The 12,732-nt window shown below is 35.4% G+C and overlaps 1 protein-coding gene across 6 annotated transcripts in view; it reads right to left on the reverse strand.

Annotated features, from left to right (window-relative positions):
- Positions 1 to 644: 644 nt before the first annotated feature.
- Positions 645 to 12,732, reverse strand: part of LOC129452875 (acid-sensing ion channel 1B) — a 195,012-nt gene continuing 182,924 nt past the window's right edge. For 5 of the 6 annotated variants that reach the window (XM_073861595.1, XM_073861593.1, XM_073861597.1 and 2 more), the window contains 4 exons: positions 8,239 to 8,330; positions 6,097 to 6,176; positions 2,133 to 2,234; positions 645 to 1,965 (listed from right to left, as the gene is read on the reverse strand). In XM_073861595.1, coding sequence (XP_073717696.1) covers positions 1,870 to 1,965; positions 2,133 to 2,234; positions 6,097 to 6,176; positions 8,239 to 8,330 — 370 coding nt within the window. In that variant the 3' untranslated portion in view covers positions 645 to 1,869. The remainder of the gene's footprint in view (positions 1,966 to 2,132; positions 2,235 to 6,096; positions 6,177 to 8,238; positions 8,331 to 12,732) is intronic. The other variant, XM_073861592.1, reaches the window with a different exon arrangement.

Consider the following 12,732-nt stretch of genomic DNA (forward strand, 5'->3'; position numbering starts at 1 on the left):
TTCCAATACATTCCTATCCTAATTCCTATTCTGATTCTGTTCCATTCCATTTCTATCCTCATTCCATTTAATTACATTCCTATCCTTTCCTATCCTAATTCCATTCTTATTCTATCCTAATTACATTCCTATCCTTTCCTATCCTAATTCTATTCTAATTACATTCCTATCCTTTCCTAATTCTATTGCTATCCTATCCTAATTCTGTTCCATTCGTATCCTAATTCTGTTCTGTTCCATTACATTCCTATCCTATGGTATCATAATTCCATTCCGTTTCTATCCTAATTCCATTCCAATCCTATCCTAATTCTAATGCTATCCTATCAAATGCCATGCTATCCTAATTCCATTTCTAATTCTGTTCCATTATATTTCTATCCTATCGTATCCAATCTCATCCTATTCTATCCATCATGTTTCAGTTTTCATAACATAAATTTAGAATGAATCATTGTGATGCTGTGAATGTACCCAGACAGCAGGCGACTCCAGGCCGGATCTACACTGAAGTCAGTAGCTGCGGTGCAGATCCGCCCCAGAGTCTGCTGTTTTGGTATAAACAGTTTAGTCAGTGCTTTATAAAGGTCAACAGTCTCCCTTCAGGAGGTCCAACCCAAACCTTAATAAATATGATTGAGAACTTTGTAAAATTATGAATGATATTTATTATACCTTCATAGATAAATAGAACAGCCTATTATCTGCAGAGATGCTGACGAACGATCAGGCAATATGTATGTTTGTAGTAAAAACAACAAAAAACAATATTATGAGTCTGATAGTAACACTGATCATATTGTTTTATCATTCTTTAACAACTTTACATATCAGGTCTTTGTGCTTTGATGAGACATCCAACAAATACGTCTCAGCAGTAACAAAATTCAAAGAAACAAGAAACGGTTCACTTTCCACTAACGTATTTCAAAATAAGACGAAACAGTCATTCATGAAGAGATACAGATACACTCAAGCACACACACACAAACACACAACTGTAGTGTTAGTAAACGCTTAAGCCCCGAGTATAGTTTGTTTTTATACGTGTACGCGAACATGTTGAATGCATAGCCTTGCAAAAGAGTTTATTTGCGCATTCTGGTGACGAAAATACCCTCGCGTACACGTAAAAATTGACTATACTTCGGCATTTACATCCAAACAAGGATTTGCTAGAAAGACTTTTCCAGAACACACACCATAATGAATCTTCACACAAACTAACACACACATGGATTATACCGTCATCCAACACCTGTATATAATTAAGGCAAACCAGCAATAATAATAGTAATAATAATAATAATAAAGTGATGACCAGCATGCATAAAAAAGATGAATCCAACATGGCTCAAGCTCACGTCAATGTCATACAGCACCTAAACTTTCCAACCCCCCCCCCAAACGCATGTAATGATCATCTTGTTCTGGAAGTTACATTCATATGAGATACAATGAGTCTGAGTCCATCAGGAGCCAGAGATGAGACTATAATGAAGCTACATACAGTGAATAAGCGCTATATTCATCTACTCATCTACATAAGCCACTGATCTGAAGACAGTTTAAACAGTCACTATGTACACAAAGGCATCAGGGTCCAGTTTCGATGTCCGAGTAAATCACCACGGAGCCTTCGCGAAAACGTCCGAGGTCACGAGGCTTCCAGGAGTTTCGTTTTTGAGGCAGTATTTTCATCAAAACAAGTTTTGCACATTTGCATGAAATGTACTTGTGAAAATATAGTTTCGTTTTTCTTCTAGCGTCTGGTGTAGAAGATGTTTTGTTATGTCTGTGACGTGGTCTATGATCCTCTCGTGTGGTCAGCTTTGGTTGTTCTCCATCAGACATCTGCTCTTGCGTTTCTCAACAGGTGAAGTCTTCAAAGTTGCCCTGACCAGGATGGTGAGGTAGCATGTTGGCCGGGTAGGTCGATGGGGTATGAAGGTTGTCGCACGGAGTCTGCGGATAGATTAAGAAAAAAATGTGGTGTTATAGTCACTTTGGATAAAACATCTGCTGAATGATAACATTGTGTGTATTCACAAGTGTTGTGCACTACTGTAGTACAGTAATATTACAGTAATATTGGGTCTGTTGTGACAGACACGGGTGTGATAGTTACTAACGTGACGCTTTACATCATCCAGGCTGAGTACGGCTCCTCTCTCGTTGTTGTTGCTCCTCTGATTTTTCTTCTTGGCACAGCGACACACTTTATACTTGATCACCTGAGAAAAGAACAAACAAATGCACAAAAACACACACGATGTGACAAAAGGGAAATGTTCATCAATACTTTATTGTTTGCGCAATTTCAGTAAATGATCTATACAACATTACCAATGTCTTAGTGCTTGTTTGAAAACATTGTAAAGTTAAAGCATACGCTCTCCAAACGAACATTTTTCAACCTGACGATCTGGAACAAAATGAAACAGACAGAAAACAATACATTGTACAAGAGCAGAGGTGTAAACAGGGTATTTTCTACAGAGTTATTCCCACCAGAGACGTCTGACTCACGGTTCAGCAGAAATGGATGATATATGGCTTGTTATTGGCTTACAGCTGTCATGTTTAAACCGGCCGGTTAGCAAACACAAGGTCTGAAACTGACAGTATCTCTGCTTCATTTCTGCCCGTACACGACGGTCTGATTCTAAATGCGGGCGTATGAGAATTTTCAATTTAACATTACACTGCATTGCTACATTTATGTTGTCTATAAGAAAGATTTCTGGGGAAGGACCACCAGTTCTGAAAAGTGTTTGGCTTAGTAAATTACAATGAGACTGTGTTTACAAAGTAAATAAAAGCAGGTGTCACTACTCTGTTCTGAACACACACAATTCATTATAAAAGTGAATTTTCATTTACTGTAGCACACACAGCAAAAAGAAAAAAGGACATTCTATTCTATTCTATTCTTTCCAGTTCGGCCCATTCCATTCTATTCCGTCAAATTATGGGCTATTCCGTCCCATTTAATTCTATTCCATTCAATCCTAAAATGGAATTCTATTGTATTTCAATTCAATTTCTATTCCATCCCTATTTCATTTAATTCCTAATCCATTCCAATCTATTACGTTCCATTCAATTCCTGTCATATTCCAACACATTCTGTTCTGTTTCAATTAATTTAATTCTATTCCATTCTATTTCATTTCATCATTCCATTCTATCCTATCCTAAAATGGCATTCTATTGTATTCCATCCCATCTCTATTCCATTCCATTCTTATCCTTTCCTAATTCTATCCAATCCTATCCCATCTTATCCCAGTGCTATTCCATTCCATTCCTATCCCTATTACAATTCCATTCTTATTCCAATCCTATTCCAATACCATTCCATTCTATTATAATTCTACTTTTTTATCCTGTCCTATCCTATTCCATTTCTATTCCCATTCCATTTTTTATTCCATTCTATTCTATTCCATCCCTATTTCTGTTCCATTTCATTCAATTTATCATATCCCTATTTCTATTCCATTCGTATCCTATCCACATTCCCATTCTATTCTTATTCCAATGCCATTCCATTCCATTCTATTCAATCCTAAAAGGGAATTCCATTCCATGATATTACATTGCTATTCTATTCTATTCTACAATGGCATTCTATTCTATTTCATCCCATCCCTATTCCATTCTATTCTTATCCTATCCTAATTCTATTCTATCCCTATTCCATTCTTATTCCAATCCTATCCTATCTTATCCCAGTGCTATTTCATTCTATTCTATCATATCCCTATTTCTATTCCATTCCTATCCTTATTACCATTCCAATCCTTTTCCAATGCCATCCATTCCATTATATCCTTAATTCTATTTTTAATTCTGTCCTATACTATTTCATTTCTATTATATTCCAATTCTATTCTATTCTAAAAGGGAAATCTATTATATTATATTCCATCCCTATCCCTATTCCAGTCCATTCATATTTCAGTGCTGTTCCATTTCATTCAATTCTATCATATCCCTATTTCTATTCCATTCTTATCCTACCCATATTCCCATTTTATTCTTATTCCAATCCCATTCCATTCTATTCAATCCTAAAAGGGAATTTTATTTCATTCTATTCTATTCCATTGTTATTCTATTCCAGTCCTTCCAGATCCTGGTCCTCGAGGCCCCCCTCCCAGAAAGTTTGAGATGTTTCCTTATTTAAAACATCTGATTCAACTAATCAGCCTCGTTCCAGAATAGTTAACATGTCTCCATAACAAGCTGATGAGTTAAATCAGGTGTGTTAAATAAGGAGACATCTAAAACTTTTTGGGAGGGGGGCCTCAAGGACCAGGATTGGGAAACACTGTTCTATTCTATCCTACAATAGCATTCTATTCCATTTCATCCCATCCCTATTCCATTCTATTTTTATCCTATCCTAATTCTATCCCTATTCCATTCCATTCTTATTCCAATCCTATTGTATCCCAGTGCTATTCCACTCCATTTCTATTCTATCATATCCCTACTTTTATTCCTAGTCCCTTTCCATTACCCATTGTATTCTATTTTTATTCCAATCTTATTCCAGTGCTATTCCATTCCATTCCTTACTCATATCCCTATTACCATTCCATTCTTATTCCAATGCCATTCCATTCTATTATATCCTTAATTTTATTTTTATCCGTGCTATCCTATCCCATCCTATTCTATTCCATGTCTGTTCTATTCCTATTCCATTTTTATTCTATTCTTTTCTAAAATGGCATTCTATTCTATCCCATCCCATCTCTATTTCAGTCTTATCCTATCGTAATTCTATTCCTATTCCATTCTTATTCTATTCTATCCTAAAATGGCATTCTATTCTATTCCATCCCTATCTCTATTCCAGTCCATTCATATTCCAATCCTATCGTATTCCAGTGCTATTCCATTTTTTCCAATTCTATCATATCCCTATTCACATTTTTCCCCCAATACTACTCCAATGCCATTCCATTCTTATTTCTATTCCTATCCTCTCCCAATGTTTCTTTCAACAAATATAGTAATCACCAAACAGATAAAAAAAAGTTTCTTTTAAACAAATCAAACCAGCTCCTTGTTTCTTAAAACGTTACAGTGTGCATTCGATACATCTTATATATCATAATCTAAAATCTTTCTCACAGCACATAAAAAGTCTGACATGTCAGCATAAACAACAAACACTGGTTTTTATATCGGTTAAAGTGTGAGCTCAGCATTTTCTTTACAGAGCGTCACGTGACCGCTTATGAATAACAGATATACCCACCCGTGTCTAAAGAAAACAGATAATAAATAAGACAAAACACTTATCACTTCCTCAAGACATTGCTGCAGTTATACGTGCTGCTGTCATAGCGCTGGACAATAAAGCACAGATTTAGGTTATATGCACAGTGAGTTATACACAAAATAAATGATGCTGAGATTCATCTAAACCTCTCAGGACAACTAAAGGACTCAAAACAAAAGACACTAAACTGGAGAAATACAACTAACTAGATCATTTGTTTAATTACATTTTTTATTATGTGGATTTACTGTTTAGTTTCCCAAGAAGTACTAAGTGAACATTTGCATCGCCTTTTGTTTTTCTAGAGCTGTAAACGTATGTGCAAATATTCCAATGCACAAAAAAAGGCCGTAAGCTACAGAAACGTAACGTTATTAGCTATATTGGCCGGTTGATAATGAGACGGATGGATCATCTTCAGAAAAAAAAACTGAGTAGGTAAAGTGTTAGCAGACGTCAGGCTGATTCTGATTTAAACGACTGCACTCATAAATGATTACTTTAAAACGCCCGAAGTTTCACATTTGCAAAATTCATCACGTCCTCCTCTCCAGTTTAACATTACGACTGCCGCAGATACCTGCTGGATCTTCTGTTATATTACACTCTTGAGACAATCAACACATGATTTTACTTTTGTCTCTTCAGGGTACCGATATATCAAAAGCAATCAAACGCCGAGTGAAGGTTTGAAGGTTAATAATATATTTATACTGCGACCGCAGAAGTGAGAAACTGAAAGACCCTTGGCACGCTGAATAACAAATGAATGACAGAAGATGATCCGAAGGTCTTACCTCATACAGATAGTCAAAGAGCTCCAGTATGGTCAAGATACTGGCACCAATAAACAAACCCATCTGTCCACCGATGTCACCTGAAACAATGAGAATTCAGTACATTTACACATTTGGCAGATACTTTTATCCATTTCATTGCAGTGCATTACAAGCTTTGGTTCAAATATGTGACCTTTTGTGCTGCCAATGCAACGCCTTACCAAAGAGCTATACAGCATCTACATATATTTATATATACGGCGATTCTTTGAAGAAAATCTGTACAATGCATTTAAATATCTGAATTATGTTAACCAGACGAGACCACTACACTCTTTTATTTCTATAGCACATTTCACAGCAGTTTAAAAGCAAAAAAGTCACACAGTAGTGTCTTAAATATGTAAGAGTCCCTGTTGAGCGGTTACAGTAAAAAAGAAAGCATTGTGAGATTTCATGTCTTTGTTTTTTGGCTCCCGGTGAGCAGCAAATGGAGAAAAGAAAAACTCAAGTCAAAGAAAAACCTTGACCAAAGTCTTGCATTAGTAAAATCAACTGAGAAGATATTTTGTAATGTTAAAAAGCTTGAAGTATATAGATTCAACTTTAGTATCTGTGAGGTTATGAGGTTCAGCTGAAAACTTTAAAATAAAGTTTGGTTGCATGCTTGCATACCAAAGTGAGTTTGTCTTTAAACGACTGATTCACAAATTAATCGAAATGAGTCTGATTTGAACAGTTTGATGTTGCATCATCTTTATAGGTGCCAAAGAATGCATTTAAATAATATTTGATTATTAATCAAATATATAATTCAGAAATTGTTTTACATGTCCATTTACAAACCAACGATTTACCTTTATAATGAAAAGGTCTTTATTACCTTATTTAAAAGGGTCATTAATAATAATGTTGAGCTCTGCTCTGATTGGCTGTTTCTCAAAACAGCTCCTTTAGTAGCTTGTGTGTGTTTAAACAGATCTTATGTTTGAGTCTGTATCATGTTGTTTCTGATTGGTAAGTTTGTGGGGTTTTTTTTCAGTATAGACCTGCAAAACGTAACTGTAATGCTGCGTTCACACCAACCGCGTTTCAGGCGTCAAAATCCCGTCTACCGCTTGAACAGTTTGAATGCATTCGCACGTCTAGAGCAAAGCAGACGAGCGAAAAAAGCAAACATTTGACGCGCGTCAGAGGCAAAATCCGCTTCTTGTGGGGGGGCAAGTGCTATGCGGTTGTCTGTTTGCGGGATGGTTGATGTTGATTGTGCATTTATCGAGAGAGTACCGGTTTGTATTTAGTCACCTTACTATTGGTGGAAAATAAATGGCGCGGGTTGATAAACGTCACGTAACTCAAAAGTGAAATGTGTATTTACAACTTACCAGGTTGCCCAATGTCCTCACTCTTCCAAGCGAGGTCCTTTGTATTCCTGTCTCTATAGAAATAAGAACTTGTGTCGTATAGCTCCGGGTGACTGCTCACGGACAATATCAAGCGTTCCTCCATGTTGAATGAGTGACTCCGGGTGGGGCTACCGCCACAGCAGCAAGCAAGCTCCTAATTGGTTAACGCAGTGCGAAAATCTGCCAAAGTTCACATTTTTGAACTCGGGCGTCAACCGCAAATTCGTGTCAAACGCGAAATGCAGAAAAAGCACCATTCGCGTGTACCGCGCATACCGCGCAATTCGCGTGAACTAGATGCGCAAATGAAGCGGAATTGCGTCTACCGCAGATGAGGCGTTTAGCGCGGCGCGGTAGAGACTTAATATTGAAATCACTCGCGCTTGACGCCTCTACCGCGGCTGGTGTAAACGCAGCATAAGTCAATAGTAGAACTTCAGGCTAAACGCTAGCATATAGCATTAACTAGCATATAGCGCTAACCCAGCAACACAACTTTGTTTTAGCATTGTAACAACATTGTACTTATTTTAATGTGTAATTTAACGTTGGGGCGTATATCTCCACTGTGATGTCACGGTTGGTGTTATGTTGAGATACACAATCTTTACATAAGGAGGAAACAATCGTATTTGAGGCTCATGATATGTCATTACCATGTATAGAACTCTTATTATTCATCTACGTAAATAGTTTAAGATTCTACAGCACCTTTAATTTGATTCACATTCATGTCACGATGAACAGCACTCACCGAGAAGTCCCGCTAACTCGTAGGCCTTCTTCTGTTCGATCGTCTCGTAGTTCAGGGCCTCGAAGAAGATGTCCAGGACCAGGATGTTGTCTCTGAAGGACAGAGGAGAATGGTGAGGACAGATCTGCAAACATCGATCCTGAGACTCTGCCAGTTTCAGAGTGTTTTATTCTTTAATCTGCAGTTGTCGAGTGAACGGCTGGAGTGAATCCAGCAGAAGCCTCGGGACGTTTCTGACTCAGCTGGGGTCGATTCGGAAACTAAAACTGCACTTATTAATATTGTAATATCTTGTTTATGAATGCTGACGTTGATCATACTGGTATCGTTTAATTATCGGATGAATAATTGTTCTTATTTTTATATGCCGCAGATGGAGTGTAAAAGTCGTAATTTTGTCCGTGATCAGGGGTGCTGTAAAGGGGGGGTAAACAATGACGATTCTCGGGGCCCACGAGTAAGAGGGGGCCCAGAGAAGCCCCCAAAATTGTGGTGCTAAATATATTTAATAGTAAAAATTATTAACTTTAAATTATTCTATTTGCTGTTTCCTGGTATCAAAGAATTTATTTGTTTAGGAAACACAAACGTCTGTGGGCCCCTTTCCCCCCTCTCAATTGTCATAAAATGGTTCAGTCTGCCCAAATTGTATAATCCAGGCAACACAGCTTGACTTCACTTATAGTGCCGGCAGAATATCAACTTGACTGACAAGGAAGTGAAAATGCCTAAAAAATCTGGAAGTCAAAAACGGAAAGAGAAAAAAATAAGTAGTGAAAGAGGCAAAGGGTTCGACATTATGTTACCAAGGTGGGTTTGTAAGTAGGCCTAAATTGTTAGTGGACCGCCCGTCCGTGACAATGATCGTAGCCTACGGCACTTTTCTGTGCTAACGTGCACGCTTTGTACACGAGGCCCCAGGTCTCTACGGTAGCATTTTTCGACAAGCAAGCACGTTTATTTATGCACGTGATTTATTTAGACAAAGTTATTGACTATGCAAATTTCAAACAGTCAAAATGACGCCTTGTTCGTTCTAGTGTTAAAGATAATTACCACACTGCAAAAAATGATTTTCAAGAAAAAATTCTTAGTATTTTTGTCTTGTTTTCAGTAAAAATATCTAAAATTTCTTAAATAAAGATGCTTTTTCATGATGAGCAAAACGACCCAAGAAAATAAGTCTAGTTTTTAGACCAAAAATATTACATTTAAGGGATTTTGTGCATAAAACAAGCAAAAAAATCTGCCAATGGAGTAAGCAAAAAATCTTGAACATTTTTCTTAAACACTAAATTCAAGAAAATTCAAGACTTTTTTGCTTGTTTTATGCACAAAATCCCTTAAATGTAATATTTTTGGTCTAAAAACTATACTTATTTTCTTGGGTCGTTTTGCTCATCAAGAAAAAGCATCTTAATTTAAGATTTTTTAGATATTTTTACTGAAAACAAGAAAAAAAACTAAGATTTCTTTTCTTGAAAATCATTTTTTGCAATGCATAAGTTTAAATGCTGCGGTTAAAAGGACTACTGGGGGCCACTCTAGTGTTAAAAGTGCATGATAAGGGAACTCAATTTTCTCCTCATGTTAGGTCAAGAAAACGCTGGAAAAAATAACAATACACAGTTTTAGTTAAACATTCAACACTGCAAAAAATGACTTTCTTACTTAGTATTTTTGTCTTGTTTTCAGTAGAAATATCTAAAAATTCTTAAATTAAGATGCTTTTTTCTTCATGAGCAAAATGACTTGATGAGCAAAATGACTCAAGTAAATGAGTCTAGTTTTAAGACAAATTAATATACAATTTAAGAAGGGGCCCTGTCAAGATTCTTTTCATGGGGCCCAAAATCCTTAGCAGCGCCCCTGTCCGTGATGAATACATTATGTGATTAAAATACTGATTAAACTGAAGAAGACAGCTGGAGTGTTAAAGCTACCTGCAGTCAGAAACACAATAATAATATTACACTGAACAGCAGGTGATGAATGTCTGATGAATGAACTGAATGTTGATGAGGTTCTTTTGAGAAAACAAAATCTCTCTGCTGTTCAACTCAGATAATACTGCATCACGTCTACTATAGAAACACAAACACTGTCAGTGATTGTGCGTGTATCCAGTTAACAATGAATTTTATCTAAAAAATCAATCCTTTGATTCATCCTGATATGAGTCCTTTAAAACTAGAAACTAGTATAACAATGTTTTATATTTTCAGTTTTAATGAGTCTCTTTTTACAGATGTATCTCTTGTTGCTGACATTTCTTAGTTTGTTTTTCAGGTCAGCGATATGTTGCGTGTTTGCGGTGTTGTTTGAGGTTTGATCTATTGTCTGACTCTTACATGAGGGCAGATGAACCAGCTTCATTACTATCGAACGGTTAAACAGCTGACAACTACACTCAGAACCGTGACAGATAACTTGCATGAATACACATAACAATCAAACTGATTACATACAAATAAACACAATTAACAGTAGTTGCGTTTTCATTACCCTTCAAACTGCGCAAACTGAAATTGCAAACTGAAAATAAATGCACAAAATAAAGTTTTTGTGCTCACACAAGGTGTTTTTTCAGGCAATTGAAAATAAAAGAATATATTATAAAACTGCAATTGAAAAAGGTTTTTTTTTTATATTTACAGGTTACGGTTAATGGAAACGCAGTTATTTTGTAAAAGCATTTATCGGCATTTAAAAAATATTGCAAAAGTTTTGCGCAAATCTGCATGGAAACAGATTAACACATTAACAGTATTTGTGTTTTCATTACCCTTCAAACTGCGCAAACTGAACTTGCAATTTGAAAATACACCCAATGGAAGCATGTCAATTGCGCAAAAAAAGTATTTACGCTCGCCCAAGGTCGGTTTTCAGGCAACTGAATATATCCCAAAACTACAATTGAAAGAGGTTTTTTACATTTATAGGATACAGTTAATGGACATTCAGTCATTTTGCAATAGTTCTTAATCAACATTTAAAAAAATATCGCAAAAGTTTTGTGCAAACCTGTAATGGAAACAGAATAACACATAAACGCATATAAAAATAAAATAAATAAAAACACGTCAATTTCGCAAAAAAAAATATGCTCACATTTTTTTTTGGCAATTTAAAAAAGGAATTTATCATAAAACTACAATTGAAAGAGTTTTTTTTTTACATTTATAGGTTACAGTTAATGGACATTAAGTCATTTTGCAATAGTTTTTAATCAAAATTTAAAAACATCACAAAAGTTTTGTGCAAATCTGCATGGAAAAAGATTAAAACATTAACAGTTTTTGCATTTTCATTGCCCTTCAAACTGCGCAAACTGAACTTGCACATTGAAAATACACCCAATAGAAGCATGTCAATTTTATGATTATTATGATTATTTTTTATATATCACAAAACTGCAATTAAAAGAGTTTTTCCACATTTACAGGTTACGGTTAATGGAAGTGCCATCCTTTTGCAATAGTTTTATTCACATAAAAAACGTATCTGTAATGGAAACAGATTAAACACATTTGCTGTAGTTGCGTTTTCATTACCCTTTTAAACTGAAATTGCAAATTGAAAATACAACTAATATAAGCACTTTAATTTAGCAAAAAAAAAAATAAGTTTTTATGCTCATATGAGGTGGTGCTTCAGGCAATAAAAAAATTAATATCAGGTTGAATATTGAAGTTTTAAATCACAAAACTGCAATTAAAAGATTTCATGGTCAATGAAAAAGCCAAAAGTTTTCAATCGTTATTTAGAAATTATTTAGAAAATGTCGCAAAAGTTTTGCGCAAATTTGTAATGGAAACAGATAACATATAACATATAAATGGATATGAAAAAAATGAAAGCACATCAATTTCACAAAAAAAGCTCACATTTTGTCACAAAACTACAATTGAAAGAGTTTTATTTTTTTTCATTTAACGGTTACAGTTAACGGAAATGCAGTCATTTTGCAATAGTCTTTAATCAGCATTTAAAAAATATCGCAAAAGTTTCGCGCAAATCGGTAATGGAAACAGATTAACACATAAACGCATATGAAAAAAAACAATGAAAGCACGTCAATTTCGCAAAAAAAAAAAAAAACGTTTTTTTGGGGGTAATTCAAAAAAGGAATTACATTTAAAAAAATATCGCAAAAGTTTTGCGTAAATCTGTAATGGAAACAGATTAACACATAAACAAATATGAAAAAAAACCCAATGAAAGCACATCAATTTTGCATTAAAAATTATGCTCATGTTTTTTGTGAGGGGCAATTCAAAAAAGAAATTTGTCACAAAACTGCAATTAAACAATTTTTTTACAGGTCACGGTTAATGGAAACGTCAACATTTTGCAATTGGTTTTTTTTCGTCATTTAGAAAACATTGCAAATGTTTTGCACAAACCAGGCTAATGACGACTGTCAGAAATATAGAGAGTATAAACTTCACTTCTCTGTTTATGTTAAAGGCGGAGTGCACAATGTTTGAAAGC

Source organism: Misgurnus anguillicaudatus, chromosome 23, assembly GCF_027580225.2.
Source record: "Misgurnus anguillicaudatus chromosome 23, ASM2758022v2, whole genome shotgun sequence".
In the NCBI taxonomy this organism is placed as follows: domain Eukaryota; kingdom Metazoa; phylum Chordata; class Actinopteri; order Cypriniformes; family Cobitidae; genus Misgurnus; species Misgurnus anguillicaudatus.